General features: G+C 41.4%; 2 protein-coding genes across 2 annotated transcripts in view; one reads left to right on the top strand and one right to left on the bottom strand.

Annotated features, from left to right (window-relative positions):
* The window catches only part of LOC140943368 (protein LZIC-like), a 296,884-nt gene that overhangs the window by 161,430 nt on the left and 111,234 nt on the right, over nt 1-24,220 (bottom strand). The gene's annotated exons all lie outside the window — the stretch shown is intronic.
* Nucleotides 6,880-24,220, top strand: part of LOC140936593 (uncharacterized) — a 167,774-nt gene continuing 150,433 nt past the window's right edge. The window contains exons 1-12 of the mRNA XM_073386122.1: nt 6,880-7,668; nt 11,710-11,967; nt 12,931-13,569; nt 14,030-14,242; nt 15,826-16,166; nt 17,062-17,290; nt 18,103-18,318; nt 19,486-19,707; nt 20,193-20,738; nt 21,463-21,675; nt 22,483-22,892; nt 23,586-23,745. Of these exons, the coding sequence (XP_073242223.1) occupies nt 7,269-7,668; nt 11,710-11,967; nt 12,931-13,569; nt 14,030-14,242; nt 15,826-16,166; nt 17,062-17,290; nt 18,103-18,318; nt 19,486-19,707; nt 20,193-20,738; nt 21,463-21,675; nt 22,483-22,892; nt 23,586-23,745 (3,847 nt within the window). The 5' untranslated portion in view covers nt 6,880-7,268. The remainder of the gene's footprint in view (nt 7,669-11,709; nt 11,968-12,930; nt 13,570-14,029; nt 14,243-15,825; nt 16,167-17,061; nt 17,291-18,102; nt 18,319-19,485; nt 19,708-20,192; nt 20,739-21,462; nt 21,676-22,482; nt 22,893-23,585; nt 23,746-24,220) is intronic.

Genomic DNA, 24,220 nt, shown 5'->3' with positions numbered 1-24,220 from the left:
ATTAAAAACTGAAGGCTAAACTACTGTTAAAGTGTATTTTCAATCTAAACTTGCTTGAAATACGGCCGCCCCCTAACGGTTCGCTCAAACATTATAGTCTTTTTCTTTACTGAAACCAGGTTAATTCAGCTACCTTGTTAACATGACCAGATTGTTTAAGTGAACCCTGGGTGGTTGTGTTACTTGGTTTCGTTCATTATAGCACATCTCTGTTTTCAACTGAAGTGTTCCTGGAACCATCCCTGACACTGTCCATTTAATATTTCACTAGTACCCTTACAAAATCTCTCTCTTTGAACAAAAATGGGAATATAAGGGGTTACAGTGGGTTACCAGGAGTTACAAGGGGTTATGCAAGATAACAAGGAGTAAAAGGAGGTTACAAAGTTGGGTAACAGGGGTTACAAAGAGTTACACCTGAGGGTAACAAAGGTTAACAGAGGTTACAGGGGATTACAACGGTTTACAGGGGTTACAAGAAGTTACAGGGGGTTACAAGGGAATACAGAGGGTTACAGGGGGTTACAAATGGTTACAGGGGGTTACAAGGGAATACAGAGGGTTACAGGGGGTTACAAGGGGTTGCAGAGGATTACAAGGAATTACAGGAGGTTACAAGGGGTTCCGGTTGTTACAGGGGGTTACAAGGCCTTAAAGAGGGTTACGAGGGATAACTATGCAAAGCTGAATTTCATTTTAGAGGAGTGGATGTCATGGTATACTGAATGGTATACTATTTATGGTGTCGGAGGTATAGCACTTAATTACGTAAAATGTTAGTTGTCCAAAGTGGATTCCCCCAGGGATCCATTTTAGGCCCATTGTTCTTCATTTTATACATAAACGATCCTCCCAAAAGCATAAGAGATGTAGAATGTTTACTCTTCGCTGATGATACTAGTATTTTTTATCAAAACTGCAATTATAAAACTCTCATGGAATACTTAAACGATGAAATTTGTCATGTTGTGACTTGGTTAAAAGCTAACAAACTGACCACAAACCAGGATTAGACCTAAACAAAAGAAACCACTAGCAACAAGTCCTCTGAAAATTGATAACACACTTAGCGAGGAAGTAGAACACATTAAATATTTAGGCGTTAACATTCATCAGAATCTTGCGTGGAAAACGCATATTAACTTCGTCTGCACAAAAATTTTAAAAACAATAGGAATGTTGCATTAAGCATGGTTCTATGTAACTAGGAAATCGCTTCTCCCACTGTATTTTTCTCTAGTCTATCCATATCTCACATATCGTAACGTAGTATGGAGTTCTACATACCCTACGAACATTAACAGAACGTACTCGTTACAGAAAAGAATTGTTCGAACAATCTGTGCTGCAGATCATAGGGCCCCTGGTAAACCTCTGATTCAAAAACTTGGCATTTTTTAAATTTATGGTTTGCTTTCATTCTAAGTCGGATCCTTCACGTACTTGTACCACCACGAAATGTTACTTCTCCCTTTTCAAAACTTATTTTAAACTGGAAGTAAAATCCATAATTATTCTACTAGGTATGCCGAGTCATAATGTCCTCATGCCCGCAGAACAAACAAAAAAATTTACAATATTATACCAAGGACTGAAATTGTGGAACTCTTTCCCTCACTCAATAATTAGATCAAACAACAAAAGAACCTGTATGAAAATACGTGATTCATTGTTAATAATGTAACTGAATTTTTCTAGATTATTATTAGTGCCGTTTGTTCTAATTATTTTGATTGTCATATGCATGCTTTTGCAATACTGTAAAATGATGCGGTCATGCAAATAAAGCAATTTATTACTATTACTATTACTATTACAAGGGGTTACAGGGGGTTACAAGGGGTTACAGAGGGTTACAAGGGGTTACAGGGGATTACAGGGGATTACAGGGGGTTACAGAGGGTTACAAGGGCTTACAGGGGGTCACAAGGGGTTACAAGGGATTACAGGGGATTACAAGGGGTTACAGGGGGTTACAAGGGGATACAGAGGGTTACAAGAGCTTACAGGGGGTCACAAGGAGTTACAGAGGGTTACAGGGGGTTACAAGGGGTTACAGGGGGTTACGAAGGGTTACAGAAGGTTACAAGGGGTTACAGAGGGTTACAAGGGCTTACAGGGGGTCACACAAGGGGTTTCAGGGGGTCACAAGGGGTTACAGAGCGTTACAAGGGCTTACAGGGGGTCACAAGGGGTTACAAGGGATTACAGGGGATTACAAGGGGTTACAGGGGGTTACAAGGGGATACAGAGGGTTACAAGAGCTTACAGGGGTTCACAAGGAGTTACAGAGGGTTACAGGGAGTTACAAGGGGTTACAGAGGGTTACAGGGGGTTACGAAGGGTTACAGAAGGTTACAAGGGGTTACAAGGGGTTACAGAGGGTTACAAGGGCTTACAGGGGGTCACAAGGGGTTTCAGGGGGTTACAGAGGGTTACAAGGGGTTACAGGGGGTTATGAAGGGTTACAGGGGGTTACAAGGGGTTACAGAGGGTTACAAGGGCTTACAGGGGGTTACAAGGGGTTACAGGGGTTTACAAGGGGTTACACGGGGTTACGAAGGGTTACAAGGTTGTTACAGGGAATTACAGTGGGTTACAAGGGGTTACAGGGGGTTACAGGTATACATAAAACTGTTAATTGAAATACTCATTCAGTGTTGGTGGCTTAAGTCCAAAGAAAGCAGGTGTTGTGTTAGAATAAAGACATGTTAATTCCTTTCTTGAAATGGCACAGACTATGTGCATTTTATCAGCTTGGCTCAAGCCAATCTTTAGCCGTTGTTTTTGAAGTCTAAAAGCTTGAAATAGTTGATGATGTCGGCAAACAGCCATTCTAAAGAGACACGAACTACACTCATGGACTCGTTGAACATCTCCTTGTCCCTAGTTAAAACACTAAAATGAAAAGGGGATTGGAGGTGAACTCCGAGAGGGTAAGCTGGGTCCCCCTACAGGCACATCTCTCTTCCGGTAGGGTTGAAGGCGTACGTTTCTAGATCATCATACAACTCACACACTGCCAACATTCTTGCATCGAGCATCTTTCCCGCTTTTGGAATTAAAGAAGGGAAAAACGCGTGTTATTTGATAGATTCTGTATATAGTCACTGTTAATGCAGCTCCTACGTTTCTTTAAGTAAAGTCTCGCAGGAGGAAGGATTACGGATATTGACTTTAGATATCATAAAGAGGCACCAAATTCCATTCCCTGAAAGATTTCAGGTCCTATAAAAGTGGCCAAGGAATCTGGGATATGAAGATATGAAAATTTCCTAAGTAACCAGTGCCGGGTCCAGACCTTGAGATAAAGGTGGGGGGGGGGGGGTGGGGGGGTGGGTGGCGGTCATCCAGACCCTTAGATAAGGGGAGGTCAGGTTTCGGTCCTTCGGGCCTCAGTTTGGTTCATAAATAAGGGGGGAGCCCGGGCCCCCCGGGCCCCTCCCCTGGATCCGCCACTGGTAACTGAGTTATTTGTACACCATAAATGATATGTACACCTATATACACCTTAAGTACAACTTATATACACTTTATACACCTGATTTACAACCTATATTTAGCTATGTACACCTTATATAAAACCTATATACAGCTGTATACAGCTTATATACAACTTATACAGCTATTTTGAGAAAGGTTGTCGGAAAAAGTGCACGCGACAGTCTCGTAGGGCATTATGGGTGGTCTTAAGTGCACTGTTCTTCAAAGAAATTGGAAAGAAAGGCACGGGAGGCCACGGACAAGTGTTTACTAGTGCTAAAGGAAAGCAACAAAAGTTATATTCACCTATATACACCTTATATGCAGCCTACATACACTTTATAGTCAACCTATATTCACTATATACACCTTATTTACAACCTATATTCACCTACGTACACGTTATAGTCAACCTATATTCTCCTATATACACCTTATATACAACCTATATACGCCATATACTAACTATATTTAACAATTATCCCACGAGCCCGAATGGGCTCTGAGTCAAAAGCCCATGAGGCCGAAGGCCGAATGGGCTATTGACTCAGAGGCCATGCAACCTATGTACTGTAAAATCGGGAATCAGGCACAATAAACCGGTTACATTATACCCTTTAGTTCCGTTAATGGTCCTCCTACTAGTCTGTTCACCACTCTCTTATATGCAAATCAAGTCCCATTTTGACTCGAGTGTTAAACTCATTTCGTACCTAATTATCCCCTGAGTCAATAGCCCATGAGGCCGAAGGATTTTACTATTGACTCAGGGCCAAGAGAGGATAAAGGGGACAGAGAAGGCATCCTCCGTACACACCCTATTCCATAGGTAATTCGTCTCGAGTTATTTTTAAGACCACAGATCCCAAGGGGGATTAGACAACAGCCAACCACACGGCGCGAATGTGTTCCGCGTGGATGACCCACGCTCAGAGCCCTGCGTCCTTCACGAATTGAGGCAGAAAAAATGGTGGAAGACGCGGAGAGCAATATTACGACTAAAGAGAGATTTCTGCTAAAGCTGTGTCAGCGAAACGGAAATTACAAAAGAATCGCCCTTCCTCTCTTATATAGAGCTAACAGTACAGCAGGGAAATCCTTAACACAGTGAATATTCTCTCAGGATCATTTATAATTTACAGTTTGAAGAAAGCGATTTCTGATTTGATATTTTTTCTTTTATTAGTCTTTTATTATTCAACAAAAAAAACACTTGGCGTCCTATAATAATAATAATAATAATAATTTAATAACTTCTAGAGCGCTATTTACATTCACTGTTCAACAGCACTTAACAACTTAAAAAAAAACCACAATAAAATTCAAATTTGTAAAACTAATTGCACGTACATGAATATTACTTGCTACTTGCTTTATTGTACGAACGACCGGTTTCAATAGACCGGCGAAATTTCTCATTTTATTAAAGTACTGAGGTTACGATAACTTCGAGTTAAACTGATTTCACGGGTTGTCAAAGAGTCGAGCGATTCCCTTTTCCCAGGTGAGCGCTGACTCATTTTTGCTCTCGATCTCTTTACGCTTTCATTGCCTTTCGCCCGACATGTTTTGCATGGCGCTTAGTCACGCGAAACCTCCACGAAACAACCACGCAGCGCGCGAGGTAACTTTATCCCGATTCTTAAAATAACTCGAGACGAATTGCCTATGGAATAGGGTGTGTATGGGGGATGCCTTCTGTGTCCCCTTTATCCTCTCTTGCTCAGGGCCCATTCGGGCTCGAGGAATAATTGTTAAATATACACCTTATATACACCGAGTTGGCTATAATCATCTCATATCCAACAAGCGCGAGTGGAATAAGTGTTTTACTAAAAACGTCCACAAAATATCGAGAATTCCTTCCCAACTTTATTTGTAAGACAACCGATTCTTAGCTTGCTTTTAATTTGAGCAGACAGGTACATTTACCGTATTTGGAGAGCATGATGGCTCATATGCCATGATGGCTAAGCCAATCAGAGCTCTAGAATTGCATTATCCAATGATTTAGCTAAAACGGCTTACAAACGGAGGGGCTTATATCCGAGGGGGTTTTATACATCTTCGTAAGGGGTTTTTGGAGGGGCTTATAAACGGAGGGACTTATATCCGAAGGGGTTTATATATCTTTGTAAGGGGCTTTAGAAGGGCTAATAAACGGAGGGGTCTATATCCGAGGAGGTTTATATATCTTCGTAAGGGGTTTTAGAAGGGCTTATAAACGGAGTGGCTTATATCCGAAGGGGCTTATAACCGGAATAGAGCTTTGGCAGGGCTGATCAAAATGCATTTGCATTTAATAGTGTCATAAGCTTCGAAACGTCATAATAAATTAAATCAAATCAGGAGTGGGGCTAATATCCGGGGGGGGGGGGTATTATTGCTTCTATTTTGTTGTTTGCAGATTTATTTTTATTTTTATTTTATTTATTTTATTAGCTTTGCCCTGAAGAATACAAAAAAAAAAAAACACACACACATGTATAGATATGCAAACAAAATATTAGGGCAGGGACACCGCAACAGCTAAAGCCAATTACTGCGGACCTAACTCTTCTATTATAGACTACGAGGAGTCCCCCATTTTTCCTGAGGAAAAATGGGGGACTCCTCGTAGTCTACCTGTATTAAGCCGCCCCCCTTTTTTCAGGGGAAGAAAGTTGATAAGCCCTCCTCTCTTTCAAGTGCCCCTCCCCTCCCCTAATTATTCTTCACTTCACTTATAAGAGAATTCCAAGCAGTGATTGCTCTGTAACTAAAGGACCTCTGTGTTGTGGCTGTCCTACAAAGGGGTACGACTAAATTGTCCCTAGATCTAGTATTGTTGCTGTGGATAGCTGATCTTTTGTTGACATAACACTCTAAATATGGTGGTGACCCGTGGTGACCCGTGGGGAGGAGAGCGGAGGAGGCCGGTGGGAGCGCCTAAGAGGGGAAGTAAACAAGCCCTGAAACTAAAGAAAAGAAGGGTAACAAGATCGGTGTTAAATTTTTTTTTTTTCTGTCAGTTTAAAATTATCACAAAATTTGATTACGCTTTTGAAGCCATGCACGCGATGTTTCTAGTGATAGAAATAGCCTTGAGTTGGATCTAATCTTTTCAGGAGTAGGGGAAATTCTTTTCCTTGCGTGACTGGTTATCCTTGCTCGCGGCTCGCGTGTCGTGCTCGCGCTCTGCGAAACAATTTGACAATAGCCCGTTCAGTTGTTTCAGCAAAGGAAGTGCAATTAAGCAATGATTTACTTTTTTCATTCATCGGCGGTTTATTTTGACAGTTCAAGCTGTTAAAACGGATTAAATTTCATCTAATTCCCACGCAGACTTTCCTAATTCTTCGTTCGGCTAATTCTTTTGCACTAATCGGTTCTCCTTTTGAGCTCTGTTCTCTGGAAAATTTGCTCCTAAGGAGAAATCTTTGGGAGAGAAATTTTGCATTTAATCTTTCTGTGGACCATCCAAAGACCGTATAAGTTTTCTAGTTGTGTTAGAGAAGCGTAAAATAACTTGAAAGAATCTCTTCGCACGAATACAAAAGGGATCATTCACTGCAAAATCACAAGTTTGTAGAGACAATAGGTTTGTGGTCTTTCAATTCTTCGTTTATTTTTTCATCATGTCATAATTAGCCGCAATCAGGGCATTGTTTTTAATTGTTTCGATAGCTGCTGCAAGAAACAAAGTTGAAAACGCGAGAGAAGCAATAGCTCGTGGTTTCCTCCGAGCCCAGCCGATTATACCCACGGCATGTTGTAAGCCCACGGCGAAGAATACAGGAATTCATATGGCGCGGATTTTCTTAATAATTCTTGCAACCTTCTTTTCTGTGTGGACAATTTGTGAGGCCTCGGTAGGCGATGATGTTACGGAATCTTGTGTGATACCAACCCTTTCTGGAAAGGGTTATGTGGCCTTCACTGGCAAAATAACGACTTTGTTTCACCAAACGCACGATCGAATCACAGTCTTGGTTCACGTGGCCAATGTGTATCGAAGGGACGCGAATCTAAACAGCTTTCCTGTTATAAATGCGGTGGAGAGAGCGTCCTCTTGCGGACATCAACATAAACAAGGTGATCTAAGACTCTGGGTTACAAAACGACACTCTAGTGGAATGTTGACAGCCGTCGCTTCGTTGCCAGTCACGATGCAAATGGTGGACAAGGTACTCAAAGCTCTACCAGGTAGGAGCGTTAAGTGAAATTGAAAAATAAACACATTACTGATATCTTAATATAAGCTGCACATATACATACATGTATTGCATAAGACTCAAAATTAGCGGATCATTTGCGCCGATATGCTATCATATAAATCAAAATACTTGTTAGTTTGACCTCTAGACATGTCTTCTAAGATTTCGTCGTTTTCTCCAAAGTACAGTGAACGCGATTTTCGTTGCGGTTGAAATATGCTGCGAGCATTTCCGCAGTGAAGCCAAGAATATCGGTTTGTTTACGAAATTTTCCCGCATAGGCGACATCTGAGGGTATCTGTTTCACTCGGTATACACGTATAATCGCCGAAGTCACAAGATATACAAGCACTTATCACGCTTGTTTTCGAGCTTTAACGAGTGGCTTATTATCGGGTAGTAAAAAATCCAAGTATTTTTTTTTACGATAGCCGAGTAAGCGATTCTATTACGGCAATGTGAGATAAAATTTAGGTGAATAGAGATAAGCAAAAAACCTACATATAATGCCTGTAAAAACTGAAAGACGCATTTCCACGTAACAAAACGGAAATTCCACTTCTCCCTTTTGGCTAGTTTTTCATGGTAAAGAAATTCGAGACCACTAAGTAATCGAGGGCAAAAACGTTATGTGTCCTTAGATCACCAAAAAAGAAACCGATGGAGAGCCAGAAAGATCGGTATCTGAAAAAGAAAATATACCGGAAGTCTAGTTAATTGGCTTTTAATTATTGATTACGCAAACATAAAATTTGAATGATGATTCAATCATTATTGTAAAAAGAACGTCAGTGCAGTGCTTTTCTTACAAAAGACCCTGAAAATTAAGTTTTATATTTTATTGCCACAACTTGAGGATACGCTCTCGATAGTTTTCGGGTCCAAACAATGCCGCAAGAAAACTCAAAACTACTGCAAAATTACCAAGCGAAAGCTGCCTCGGACGTGGTATAATAATATTAGAAAAATCACAAAACTTAATTTTTTTTCCTATTCGGGAGCTCAATTTTATAAGCAATTTATAGGACAACCAAAGAGTTTCCTTTCAAGATAACTTCTTTTTTAGCCAACTTCTTGTAGTTCAACGCCAAACATTTTGCCGGCATCTTGGCAAGAAATGAAAAAAGGATATTCAGATATTTAATCGTTTTCATTCCATGATGATAGCTCGTGTAGACTTTGAGTCTTTGTGGACGAACTTCTATGACCCTTCAGCGCTCCTTGTTTTAAATGTTTATGTTTTTTTTTCAGTGATTTACAGTTTTTTCCCCACGCACTCAACTGAACTTTACCTGTGGCACTTCATCAGTCAGTACTTTGTAGAAAGCATGAGATCGAGAATTTACTATATCATATGTAAACAGCCTATCTAAGCGCTAAATGACATCGAGCCAAATATATATCGCAACTGAATTAAGGTGATGTTACAACACAGCGTTACGACATTGTCGCAACATTTTTTCGAATAGCTGCAACATTATTCCAACATTGCAACTCTGTGTTCCGCTAAAAATCGTCGTTTGAAATCGTCTCGTGTAACATCACCTTTAGCCTGCGTGGTAGGCATTCGAAGGGGATAGCACGCTTCACTTTTCTGAAAAACGCCCGTCGCTTAAGCTGATTACAAATGTTTTGCTGCTGCATGGGATAACTACACCTCGCGTAACAGTTAAAGTCGAGTGTTTTCCACGCAAACACTGTAGAATCTAGTGAAAATCGTTGAAAACGGCACAGTCCTCTTATCGTGACAAATCCTAAACATTGGAGAAGTAGTTTTTAGCAGTTACGCTATTACATGTACGTTTATTACGCCAGTGCTTAGCTTTCGTGACATTCCTCTTTTTGGCTTGTTGTCGACGCTTCGATGCTTCCAAAGTGTAAATACACCCGGCTACAATAGCTCGTTATTTTGAATTTAATGCTGTTTTCTTTGAGACGATTAGCCTTCCAGTCCTATCATATCCCATTAATAAAGCTTTTCCATGGCCTGTATTTCTCGATTTCGTTCCAAATAGCGTTATTCCAAACGAGGGAGTGGCTGTTGTCAAAGTATTAGTGTTTAATCTCCCACTAATCTGCTTAAATAGCTGTAGTGATAAATACCCGCAAAAAACTTTAAGCCTTAAATGATCAATCTTTCAAATCACAAAGAGCGTTTTCCCCATTATTTTGCATCTACCGACGCTATGCTGGGTTTTTACAGAAAGTTCAAGGGTGTTTCTTTAAAGGTTGAAATGTACTTACCGGTTTCAATTTGCACTTCTTGTTACAGGAACGTTTAATATCCAATGGCCATTATTTCCTGCAGCAAAAAGTTTTTCGAGCAGTTTCTTAATTAAAACATTAATTTATTCGGCTCTTTTCTTTTTTAATGCAAGAATTGACCATCGTGGTGACAGTGAACACCGTTAGCTTATTGCCCGGACAATCGTGTTTGCTGACAGAGGTACTCATTCCTGGGTATTCTTTTTAACTGCATTTTTAAAGGGGGTACGTCTAAGCTAATCAAATGAAGACCCCCTCCCCTCTCCACGTTTTCGTAAGTTTAGCCATTTGTCATGATTATAGAGTCGGGCAACGCCGTTATATTCTACTTCTGGTCGTTTAAAAGATCTTGATAAAAACATTTTGGCTATGACCGGTTGAAAAAAGCGGAATAAGGCATTTTGACTGGAAATAGTCTTGGCTTCAGTGCAAAAAATTTTCTTGGGTGTTTCGTAAATGACCTGAAATAAGGGGATTACCAAAAGAAGTTTTCGGCATTCTTCAATGTAGGCCTTGATTATTTGATATGCTTACTTTGGTTTGCTTAGCTTTGCTTAAGCCAAATCCTCTTAGGGCGACGCCCACGGTGTGATATACTTAAACGACTTATTTTAAAAGCGCAATAAAATACGTGCTACCAGGAGGTTAGCCTGCTAGTAGCCTTATACTTGTGCGTGTTCAGGGAAAATTTTTACTCCCTCGCCATAATTTTCCCGAACTCGCACTACTGAACCTGCGAGCATGCAACTAAGAAAGGTACACAAAATAAATAAGTTGACAAAAAAAGATACAATTTTACTGGACTACAAACCGGCGGAAGCTGTTCAAAATCCGTTTAGTGGATAGAGTTTGAATTCGCCCAGGGTTCATTTTTAGCCTCTATTTTTTTCTGCTTTCTATTGCCCAGAAATGTTTCTCAAGCTTTTTGGTTCAATTATGGTGAGCTAAGCGAGCCGAGGAAGAACACACGATCGAACCCTTCTTTCTGGCGTCTCCTTTCAACTAAATTAATGTATAACAATAATTAAATGATTTCAATGGTAGCAGATCCAAATTATGGCTCATCGTCCTCCATATTCCAAATCTAATTTGAATCCAGAAATGTTGATTTTAATGAGAAGGGAAAAACGTGATCTATTAACCGGAGAGAACCACTAATGTGGGAGAAGAATAAACAAAGTGTCCACCCATAAATTGCATTCGACCATGGGATTTGAATCCAGGCCACGTGGTTAGGATCCTTGTGCTCGCCGCCCCTTGGTACACTGAGTCCCGGTTTTAGTTCGAACGATGGCTAAGTTTAATAGGCCATTTGCACGATGCCGTCAGTTTATTAGTACTACCAGAATCCTTCAGGGTTTTGCTTTCTCATGCAAATTTGGGTTATTTGTCATTTAAACCTCAATGGGATTAACAAATTTAAATATGAAAGAAAAAACGAAATGAATTCTGGTCCTAGTAGTAAAAAGACGTAAGCGTGCAAATGGTCTATTCGGCGGGTTTAAGCAAAATACCAGTAATGTTAACCCAAGCTGACAGTCCAAAATGGTCCACAAGGAGGTACATGTAAAAGCAATCAGGGGTTTGAATTTTATCCCTGTATTAAAGCTAACCGGCTTTTAAGCGAGTGTGTCCGGGTCCAAAGGTTCTTCTTCACAGTGTAATAGAGTGTCCAACTACTTTAAGTTAATTTAAGTTTAAAATGTAAGCTTACTAACTGGAACAAATGCTCCAGGTAATGCTATAAGTAACCTTGCCTCGCCAGATGACAGCTTTGATAGCCGTCGGAGACTGGCTTTCCAGCAAGCCAATGTTCCATGCAACTCAAGAAACTGTCAATATGGCGGACAATGTATCACAGATTCCAGTGGCGTGTCGCGCTGCGAATGTCGATTTTACTGCACCAGGCAGTATGATCCTGTGTGCGGAACAGACGGTAATTCATACAATAACCCATGCCTTATGAGAGCTGCTAGATGTCAAAATCAGAAGGATATTACTCGGCTTCACTTTGGGGAGTGTGGTGAGTACTACTAACCTAGGGGGGGAGGGGGTTACTCCTGGGAATTCTTGGTGGGGGTGTCCCGCCCGGTTCTCCAAATCCTGACCCTATTTCAAACCAAAAATGTCATTTTTCACACCCGTTTTCAGACCTGGCTTCTAAAATCCATACCCATTCTCAGACCTGGCCTTTAAGAAATTATGTCATCATTACTTAGATTAGAACAGCAACAAAAAAGATTTCTTAGAACACATTTCGAATTCGCATACTTCTCTTTCTTTCTTAGCTCATTTGGAATTGAAACAGTGAATACTTGAAAACCATACCCGATTCCAGACCAAAATGAGCACAGAGTATAACCGTTTTCAGACCACAACGGCGCGAAAACCCTACCCTTTGGGGCGGCACATACCTTTATGGCTTATACAGGGGAGTACCCCCCGGGACCACTGACAACCTGGGCCCGGTTCGAGGAAAGATCGCTAGGTTTAACTCAAGATTAAGCCAAATTTCAAGCGCAGTTTTCTCGTCTAAGAACATGCAACTTGAGGTTACAAAATACTGTTGAGCCTTTATTACGAGATACTGTAATGATAACACAAAACGTTACCCTAAGCAATGCATAGGAATATTAAGTACAAAATTTCAATCCTGGATTAACGCTTATCGACCTTTCAGGAACCGGGCCCTGCATTTTCCCAAGTTAAGGAAATTTAGGGTATTTTGCTTCTTAAATAGGTTCTTATTTTCTAAAGAAAAAAAGTATTTAGTGGTACATAATTCTGCATACCAGTACATTTCAGTTGGAGTGATAAGGCATTAATGTCTCCAAATAGAGATCCTGAATGTTAACTTATCTTATATTCCCAAGAGAACAGAATTTTTTTCTACAGATTTTAGAAAATAAGAACCTGTTTCAGACTTTAGGTTAATGTTAACAATTGCTGTTGTGCGTTATCTATCTGCGTCATTTTTATCTTACAGGTGCTACAAGCTGTGCAGGAATAAAAAACGCCCGTGTCGGGTTCAGTGACGGAGAATACCTCATATATGTACGCCCAGAGTGTAACACCCCAATGAAGGTCTATTGCCATGGTATGAACTCCAGTTCTCCTAAAGAGTTTATAACACTTCCTGCTGGAGTACAGAACAATTACGCTTATATATACGCCAAGCGACTGCCTCACAGACCATACTCCGCCAGATACAAGTGCTCCGGAAGACCTGGCAGGATGAATTACACTGCAGCGGGTTTGAGCAGGTTTCGCAAGGTTCGCGTGGATCTTTCAAGAATGGCCATCATTGGCGATGATTTCACCTTCGCCAAGTCAAATCCGTTTGGCAAGAGAATCCCCTATGGTTCGGCTGGAGATTGCTTTTCGATGCATTTTGGTGGAAAGTGCAGGAGGGGTCACTTTAAGGTTGACCTCTCTCAGACTGGCTTGCGTTTAAAGCCATCTGTGCGATGGAAAGCGATTGGTTTCCCCCCCGGAATTGAAATGCACGAGTACAAAAAATCGAAGGACGGTACCATGGTTTCTGCTAAGTGTGGCGGATGGTGTGGGCAGTGCAGACCTGTCGGAGAAATGCTTCTAGAACAGACTGTCTGCAGTCAAGAAGAAGGTGAACTCATAGATGGCGCTTTTACAAACGCACAAACCAACGCCCTTTTTAATGATTTGAAGTGGAAAATATATACAAAAGATGGCCCGAGCTTGTCTTCTGCCCCCTCCTTACTTCTCTCATTTTCATCGTCTTTATTTTTCAGGAAAGTATGGGCAACTTTTCAGAGGCTTTTCTATTACCCCCTGCCCCTTAGGGGTTTTTGTACTCTCCCCAGTTTACCTCGTCGTGATATTCAAGATGGCGGACAAAGCGAAATGTTTTCTGTAAAAATGTCTGTAAACAGTCTAGAAGATGTCGTACTCATGATTCCTCCTACAGTTTCCGTTTTTACGGCGTTCAGTGCTCCTTGGAACCAATCAATGAGCGTGCAAGAAATTTTGTTATCGTCAGGAAAAAGATGTCAGGTGTCTGTATACAAGCGTAGGCTTATGCCTTGTGTTTCTTATCCTTTCTCTAGATCCCTGCCAATCGATTGTGTGTGAATTTTACTCCATTTGTCGCCGTTCTAGCGATGGCTGGAGCCATGTTTGTGAATGCCCATCCAACTGTTCTAAAGCCAATTCACCGGCCTGTGGAAGTGATGGAAAGACCTACGAAAATGAATGCCAACTTCAGCTGCACTCGTGTACAAACAGGGTTAAGATCACTGCTAAAAGCATGACCGCATGTGGTAGGTGAAGTTTAGAATAAATAACCAGGGATATTTTAAGTGTCTCCAACAGCTACAAAAACTGCTTTGCTGTGTTGATGGGTGGGAGTCAGTAAATTCCATGAAACACTGAAAGTGATGTTTGAACTAAATTGACCAGGTCAAAACCATCGTTTTCATGACAAGCCCTTCATATCTTTAGCCCGGTGCGTGCGTGGCAAGTGTAAGCTGTTAATTAGCAGACCTGTTGCCTGTCAGCACTCTGGGTTTTGAAATTCCTAACTTCTTCTTTTTACTAAAAAAAAAAATGGTACAACTTCCTCCTTTTCAGCTTCGCTTAGCTGGTTTCAGTGACCCATGTAAGAGATCGAAATATTTCGGGCCAGGGTCAAACGTTGAACTTCAAACCTAATACAAGGAAGCGACGATGATGACAACAAAGCAGTAGGTTAAGATTAGCAAAACAACAACTTTTTTGTAAATTTATTGAAATTTCACAGATTGGCATCTTACACATGAAATTTTCATGATATTACCTGCGTTTTCACAATTCTTGTAAAATTTGCCATTTATTTTCTCGGGCTTCCATGAGAAATAGTCTTTGGTGTTATTACAGATGACTAATTATATCTATAGCCCTTTAAAAATGTAAAAAAGAATAAGACATTGTTTAAATTATTCTGGTAACTGAAAATTGAAATTACTCAATTTCCTAATGGATTCCGTCTTAAACTTTATTGTAACGTTCCTATTCCATCTCGTTCAATTCTTCAAATGTTGGCAAATTTTTCGGGAGTTAAATTTCTAAAAGGCTGTATCAAAGTTCATGAAAAGAAACCGGAAGTCATTGTCATCTGTTCACGTTCTCCACAAAACGTGAAATTAGGCACCTGCACGTCATAGTTGGCAGTGGCGGCTCAGAAATGTCCAAAAAAAGCGTGATGCACGTGCATGCGAAGTTGTTGTTTTGTTTCTCTAAACGTATTGCTTTTTTGACGTTCTCGTTGCCGTCGCCGTCGTCGTTGCTAAAGCTCCTTAATACACTCTATTTGTAAAAGAAGACGGAAGAGGTCATTGTGCTGACAGGTCTGGTGAGAGGTCAGCAGCGTCAAGTTGTACAAACTCGGTGTCGGCCATGACAGCTATCTTCTCACGCTAAGCCAAAGAAACTGTTATTAAAGCCCAGACGACAATAGTTACCACCCTCTTCGCGTTTTGCGAAACTGGTAACAAGTCTGGAAGTTTGGAGTATGCGTCTGTCACATCACGCAAAGCTGTGCGACTTCTTTCCAAGTCAAGTGATCAGGAAGAAATGTCAGAATTCGAATCTGTTGGCGGTTGCTAAATTTACAACGTTAAAAATCAGCTTTAGTCGTTGTCTGTTGTTTCATTACTATAAATTTTGATATTCATCCACCTCGATCGATCAAGCAAACAGATCCTTGTCTCTTACCATCGCTTTTCGGTAACATTATTCTCAGTTCCGCAACATTTTGCCTTGAATCCTAGCGGACATCTTAGCTAGCACCATTCCGTTGTTATACCTCAGCTTATCATTATTATTATTCATTACCTCACTTTATTGTGCGTCTTAATTCTTGTAGGGGTGAAACAGCCTGTTCATCTCATGTTTTCTCTCGATATCAAGACTATGGAAGAACTCAAAGTTGTGGAGAAATCAAAGGGATTCTTCAAGGACCTTGGAAACAGATTCCGGATTCCAGCTGAAGGAATTACCCACGGGTTCTTGAAGTTTGATCTTAGCGGTACTGCCAGAATAGATTTCATAACATTTTATAACTACCTCACTTTACCGGCCTACATTAACACGCTACAGTCAACGGCAACGAAGACCACACTGGATCGAGCTATGAGAGATTCTGTACCTGGTATACTACACAGCTTTGAAACCGATCGTACACTGAAAGACAGTCAGTATCCTAAGGTATGTGGAGTGGAAAAGTAAGCCTGTCGAGGACTGATTAACCCTTTACGTCCCAAGAGTAACCAACTTCTATTTTCTCCTAACAACATCAGCAGATCATCAAGAGTAAAGGTTATGAGAATTACTAAATTAATTATTAAAGGGGGAACGCTTTGATCTTAAACCAAATTCTGTCAACTATGCTTAAAAGAAATGTATGGAGATCGGTCTGGAGAATTTGTTTGTAGATCTTGGGGCTTTAAGGTTTAATAGAGAATTCTTAATCGATCGATTCGCGTTCACACCACCGTTTTGATACGTTTTCAACTGTCCACACTAAAACTTTCGAAAACGATAGAATTGCACGATGTGACGTACGGTGGTCTCTATTCTACTCGCGTGCTACAACTGCGATATTTTTGGTCATCGTTTTCATTTTGATGCGTTTTCGGTTGTCCACACTGATACGATATGTAAGCGTTTTCGTTTTAATCCACTTTCAAGAGCGTTTTCAAATCGATGCGGTTTCATTGCAGGGGCGGATCCAGGATTTCTTTTAGGAGGGGGTGCACTCGTCTCTTGCTCTACTTCAACACCAATAAACCACATAGTTTTTTTTTTTTTGCAGAATACCAATTGTATTAGAAAACCGCAGGTCATCTCGGGGGGGGGGGGGGGTGCGCACCCCCTGCACCCTCCCCCTAGATCCGCCCCTGCATTGAAAACGCTCAGCGTATTAGTATGGATGGAGGGCCTAAACGCATCGAAGTGTATGCGATTTCAAACGAAAACGCATTAGTGTAGACGGGGCCAGTCAAACGTCCAAAGCTCCAAGTCACTGTTCATCGTATTCACTGGGAATTTGAATGTCATTTAATTAATGAACTAACTAATATGTTTTCATGTTTTCCATTAGGCTGTAGTACTTATAACAGATGGAAGCAGTGTGAAAACTCCACAAGGCCTTGCCGAACTTTCTCGGTCATTAAAAGAGGCGGCGATCAAAGTGGTGCTTGTTGTTGTTGGAGATACAGGATTGGAGAATATCCGTCATTTAGCCTCTGGAGATAAGTTTATTGTGACTGTTGGGTCACCTGACCGACTGAAGGTTATGGTGCAACAGACAGTGGACAAGATAATACAAGGTAACATGGCTGTATAGAATAGGAAGCTTAAGCGACGACGATGGCAACTCCTATTTCCCTTTCTTAATCTATCGTTGCCATTTTTAACGGTCGACACCACCATAGGTAGCCAACGCTTTCGTCGTGATAGATGTAATATATTCCCTGGTTTAAGTTACAATAAGGCTAATAATACGTTTCTTAATAGTCGTAGAAAGAATGACGTTGGAAACGAAGTTGAATTTACGTTTAACGTTATGGAAAGGACTAGTGTCACCTGTTATTGATGTGTCGGTCAAGAAAAACAGTTTGCTAGTTTGTGTACGTAAATTCCTCGGAATTTTGGTGGGTCAGTGTGGTAGTGTAGAGGTAAGGGAGAGAGATTACGCAGGGTCCGGGTGGGGCTGCCATCTACTTTCTTTTTGACAGAAACGCAATCAATAACAAGTCAAAAATGGGAACGACCGTTTATCAAAGGGAAATTTACGACTACAAGGTGAAACTTCTTAGTATCACGTTTTATGGACGACGTGAACGCAAGACAACATTTTCTTTTTTTCTGAACTTAGATACGGTCCTTTAGAAATAACTCTAGTAAAATTCCCCAACACATTTTACAAATCGAATGAAATGGTATAAAAGTAATGAAGTTAGAAATAGCGCGAATTCACTTTGAAAGTGGCGTTTTGGAACTCATTTGTCTCAAGGGATTGCTTTAGAAGACCCAAAATAGGCAAGGCTGCATGCATATGAAATGGAAATCTCTGCAAGTCTTTAACGCCAAACTCATCTCACCAAAATCAATCGTCACGTACTGTTCCTTTTATTCTCAGATTTTGACACCTGTGAATGGAAGCGCTGTACCTTCTACTCCAAGTGTGTCAAAGATAAGGTCGCGAAATGTGAGTGCAGCCCGCTGACCAATACCGCCAACGATCCGGTGTGCGGCTCAGATGGAAAGTCTTATCCCAATTTAGATGCATTGCAATTAGCAGCTTGCAAAGAGGCGAAGTGGATAATACCGAGACACAAGGGAAGTTGTGTCACCAGTAAGTGATAGTGTTTTTTCTTAGTTGTGTGCGTTTCTTTTAGAGGGATGGAAACTGATGTAAAACTGGCTGTCTCATAGGGAAGGATTCGTTCAAAAAGAGCACTAGAGATATTATTTTAGTGCTCTTTTGAGAAAGAAGGCTACGCTTAAGAACAGCGGTACCACAGAAAACTAAATTCTATGTAAATCACAGTAAAATGAAGCGATAAAGGACTGCTCGACAGCTTTCATATGAATACAGTCAACTCTTAACAGACACTTCAAAGTTGTATAAGACTCACCTCGCTAAGCGGACAACAAGAGTTGATCCCTTTAAGAGGGACGTCTCGCTTTAACAGACACTTAGAGCCCCGGGGCAGGACTGCGCATATAAAAGGGGTGGGGATGCTCGTCGGAAATTTGGAATTAAACCCCTAAAGGAGATCGATCTGGGCGTGGCCCAAGCTTTTTTTGACCCCTAAAAGAGACCATGTTAAAACACAGACAATATATATATTTTTATATTTTTTCGCGTGCAACCCAAAACGAGACCTTCACGGCTAAATAGAGCGGTATTCACTTGACTGTCGTAAAACCAAAACCAAAGTAAATACACTAGCCAACCAAAGGGCGTAGTAAAACCAAAACCAATTACTTTCGACAGTCAAGTGAAAACCGCTCTATGATGGCGTTTTGCCCAGAACACTCTAAGTGAGACCAAAATCCGAAATTTACACCCCTAAGCGAGACGACGAGCATCCTCACCCCTTTCATATGCGGAGTCCCCCCCCCCCCCCCCCCGGGACTTAGAGCTGGTCTCTCAGTGCCTTTCTTCACTCCTTTCAGTTTACTCTATAAGACGAGCACCTCGCTAAAATGGACTTCTGACGTTGGTACCTGCTTTTCTGTACTCTTTTAAGTTAACTATCTATTGGACGGACCCCTCGCTAAAAATGATACCTAGAGTTTGTCCCTGCCTTTCTTTACTCCTTTAGTTGACTCTCTATTACAGTCAACACTGTAAGATGGACTGACAGTGCCTGTCCATAAGGTATCCGTCTTAAATAGAGTTAAATGTAGTCACACATCGACTCAAACGCTGGAACCGCCTTTTGCACTATTATATTGCCTCATTCAAGGCTTCTATCCATGGAATCACACGCAAAAAGCTTTATTCTTTCCTCAGATCCTTCCTGTGACAGCCTGGAGTGCAAATATTACTCGTATTGCACGGTCCCACCTTCTGGCATAGCCACGTGCAAGTGCCCTGATCCAGCGGCCTGTGGTGCTTCAAAGAATCGCGTGTGCGGGACAGATGGCTTGACATATGATAATATCTGTCAATTAACATCTGAAGCTTGCAAGAGATACCACGAAGTTAGGGTGCAACACGCAGGACTCTGTATACGTAAGTAATCTCACTTTTGGTTTATTTAGTTGAGTAGGGTCGAAATTAGGGCTTGCGGTTTACCAAGGGAATCGAGAACACGTGTTGTTCGAAGATCACATATAGGGTGGCAAATGTTTGCATTCGCCTAGTTGTTCGCCATTTCCGTGACTAGCCCGTGAGCAAACTCTCTGCAGTGGGGGGCTGGGTAGAAAAGGAGACGCTGACGCTTTTTTCCCCTCCTCTCCTCCACCCTCCTCCCCCAAGGTCTTGCTCGCAGCTATAGCGTGACGAAAAAGACGGGTTCGTTTGGGTTGGAAGAAGAAGAATAGCCCTTTTTCTTTGCTTTCCTTATATTTAGAATAAGGGGACTTCGCATAAGGGAGTATCTTTCAAGAGTGTTGGGTTAAAACTGATGAATGTTGAGAGGAGGTTCAAATTCCCGTAACATTTCGTGGATATATTTTATGAACTTAATTATAAATGCATTTTAAATACCTTTACAGAGAAACCAATAGATCTGGTGTTTGCATTGGGTGGAACCGGCCAAATCACTCAAGATATTTTCCAGAAGCAGAAGGACTTTATCAAGCAGTTCCTGGATACGTACACTACTTCAGCCCCAGGAATCCACGTTTCCATCATAAACTATGGATCGGACGAGATTCTCTTGGAGTTTAAGAACTACGATACTGATAACCTGAAAGATAAAGTGGACAGACTGACTTTAAGACCCGGAGGGACAATTGAAAGCGCTTTACGCAAAGCTGGGAATCAAGTGTTTGGTGATGCTAAGTTATTGAGGTCTTACGCTATAAAAGCCTTGATTGTGTTGTCAGGAGAGGACGTTAAAGAAAGGGATCAAGCGCTGGTCGGTGCGTCGTTACCATTGACTAATGATGGAATCAAAATCGTGGCAGTTGCGGTGGGCAGGAATCCTGATAAGACGAAATTTAGGATTTTCAGCTCTGGGGAAGAATATGTGTTCAACTTTTCTAGAAATGGAGATCTGCCATCTTTGGTTCCAAGAGTTTATGAAGTTATAATCAAAGGTAAAATACATGTTGATGGTAAACTAAGGCCTTTGTCAAACTTTGAAATTCACACGAGATGAACCAAAATCTATTACTGTTGCTCATTAGCATTAGAAACGTCTTACGTGAAGTTCGACCTTTGACCTCATTCCCAGGGTTCTCTCTTATTCGCCCCTGCGGAGTGAGAGTAGAAAAGAACCCTGGGAACTGGTTGGTTGCGGGAAAACCTTGACTTGGTGAGCATAGTGCTGCTTATTCACAGACGCGTCTGTCAAAGAGAAGCGACCTTATGAGAGTGTATCATTCTAACATAAACTAATTAGAACCATGATTTACTTTCGAAAAACTCTTGGTAAGTATTTTCCAATTTCTTGTTGTAAAAATCTGCAAAACAAACTAGTGCCACGTAAAAGCGCTTTTGAAAAGGTTTTGTTTGAATGGTCGCGTCCTAGTTCAAAATACTAATAAATTACAATCACCTTGTACAGCCAAATATACAGAACTACTGTCTACAGGAAAGAATTGTTGAGCAGGTTTCGTTTATATGGTGACACCATTTCATTTACATACTTCGAAACGGTGACTTTTTTTAAAATACCGTAATTCTTATACGTTCAGGAAATTTTTTGTTTTGAGCTTGTAAGCTAACTCAGAGCCACGAAAAAAACCTTTGATAAAGATTTCTTATTTTACATTAATTTGAAAGATGTAGTGAATATAATACTTGTCTTCGCTTTCACAGACCCGTGCGAGAAGAGAGCCTGCAAGCATTATGCACAGTGTGTTTCCTATGACAACGGAAGGACCGAGTGCGAATGTGAAGACCAGTGCGCTAAAGTTGAAGAACCCGTATGCGGAACAGATGACAGGGATTATACTAACGAGTGTGTTCTCAAGGCTACAGCCTGCAGGGAGAGTCGGGATCTGGCAGTGGCTGATAACAGACCTTGTGGAGGTAAGACTACCGTGTTACTGTAAATTGAAACCAGTGTGTGCATAGAACACCCAGGCGGGATTAGACGGGTTAAAGGTTCGATTCCTGTCCGGCACTCATGACTTCTTCTTCATCTCACGCTTCTGACATGACTGTTAGATCTTTCTTAGTTTTCGATTGTTCTAAAGAAATTCGTTTAACATGTTTCTTGCGGGCAAATTGCCGATCCAAATACAGAAATAAGCTGTGGTGTGTTCAAGTGCTGCGTTAGTTTCATTATTTTATGTTTTCAGTTTAAAATGATAAACAGTAACTTAACCTCCATATAAAATGCACATGCGCAGGCACCATTTTCGTCGTCGACGTTCGTCTGTTAGTTTCAACGATCGGTCAATAAGTCACACAGTCAGCTAACGGCTCTTAAGACGGTCTGTCAATCCATCCGTCTCGCTGACTTTGCTTCAATTGAGTAAGTGATCGAGGAAAAATGGTCAGTATATCTGTATATATCGATTTACTAAGGTTATAATCTGACTATAGCGGATATCTTTTCGTGCCGACACAAAGAGCTACCGTTATTCACTTTAGAGACCGGCGTGGCGCAGCTTCGCTTTGTTACAGATCGCTATCCCAGTGGCGGATCAAGGGGAGGGGCCCGGGGAGACCGCCTCCCCCTTATTTTTAGACCAAACTGAGGCCCGAAGGGCCCAAAAAATATTTTTGGAGACCGCCTCCCCCTTATCTCAGGATACAGCCCTCCAACCCCCCTTGTCTGCCACTGTATCCGGTATAGTATGAACATAGCCTGAGACAGTTAATTGTTTTCAGCTTGCGTTCATCCCATGGACATTGCCGTAATCCTGGACTCTTCCCGAACGGTTGGATGGAATAACTTTGAGAGCTTAAAGCGTTCCCTTGCCAAACTGGTGGACTATTTTCATGTGTCTGAAGAAGGAACTCACTTTGGCGTGATCCGCTATAACCAGAACGCCACGCTGGACTTCGACTTCAGCGACACGTCTCTCCACAATCCTGAAACACTAAAGGAAAAAATCATGGACCTTGAATATGACCCAGGACTCACAAGAACAGACAAGGCGATTGAATTGGCAGATGAGATGCTCTTTAGTGACAGGGGTGGGGTCAGGAAAGATGTTCCAAAGCTGATGGTTGTCGTCACAGATGGAAGGACAGGCGAGGGATCTACGCCCTACTCAAGGGTATTGGCGCCATTAAAGGTAATGTTTTATTTGAAAACTAGGGCAGAAATGCTAACCATCCTCTAGATAGTAGACCCTTCCACGATTATTCTCAACTTTTTTCAAAGACAAGTTTTTCATGGGCACCCTTGGTAAAGAGAGCCTTAAAATGAGAAAATTTGCCAAGTTTGAAAGTTATATCTCAGAAACGAGAAAACAACGACGCGAATTTTTTAGAGGGGTACAAACTTGCCCCACATCAAAAACGTCCACGTCTTTCTTGGCAGTTCCATATCTTCGTCACGTTGCGCGACGAGACAAAAACTACTGCACCTGTCTCAGTCTTGGCAATTCTACTGATTTTATCGCGTACTTTGCAAGAGTGTTGATTGATTTTTTAGTATTAAAATCGTTGAAGGATCTTTTGACTATCAGGTCAGTTGCTTTAAGACCGGTAAGGGTTAACTCAGGATTCATTCTTTACGGAACGCTCTAGTTTTAAGGCTTTTTCCAGGCTTGAAAGGGTACAACCACAATATATGTTTCCGTGATTTAAAAGTGTATTTAAAGGTGTGGCTGATGTCCGTTATTTTCAAGTTAAGTTTTGTTCCCATTTCTCATTTTCCCGTTCCGTGTGCTCGTTCCTCGCTCCCCGATCCCTGTTCCCCGCTTTAGTAACATTTGTCCGTTATAGACTTCGCACTTTCTAACCCAGTTTACTGTTGATTGCAGACCAAAGGAGTGCAGGTTCTGGCAGTTGGTGTTGGCAGTGGAGCTGACAACGACGAACTGAGAAGTATCGCCATGAATAGTTCTGACAATGTCATGAAGTTGTCTTCTTTTGATCAGCTAGCAAGCAGTGTCAAGAATATCACCAAGGAGATGTGTCAAGGTACGGGTAGCACTTAAAGTGAAGGAGTATACCCTTAGTAACATGTTGAGGAAAGCAGGGTGGGTGGTCAGAGTAAAGTGTGAATAGGCATGTAAGCCATTACTGTTACACTGTAGACTTTACCGATGTAAAGATAATTGGTTGGCAATGAATATCCTGAAAAATATACCGGTGGACTTTGTCGCACGTGCACCACCGATTCAATATTGAGCCCTTTTTGGCGCCAAAGCTTGTTGACTGAACATAGTTCGCTGTTACTTACATTCCCTTGAAGTCTGCGGTCATGCCCTAATATTAATTTATCTCTATATGCCTCTCTGTCGTGAAAAAAACAAAACAAAAACAACAACAAAAAAATAGCGTTGTGACCCCCACTCTTTTATTTTGGGTCTTATTTCTGCAACAGCAAGACCCCTTGATCCATTACTTGGGCATACACATTGGGCATGAACAGTACGTGAACGTTTATAGCGCG

Source organism: Porites lutea, chromosome 1, assembly GCF_958299795.1.
Source record: "Porites lutea chromosome 1, jaPorLute2.1, whole genome shotgun sequence".
NCBI classification, from domain to species: domain Eukaryota; kingdom Metazoa; phylum Cnidaria; class Anthozoa; order Scleractinia; family Poritidae; genus Porites; species Porites lutea.
The sequence above is the reverse complement of the archived record's forward strand: the minus strand, read 5'-3'. Positions and strand labels throughout refer to the sequence as shown.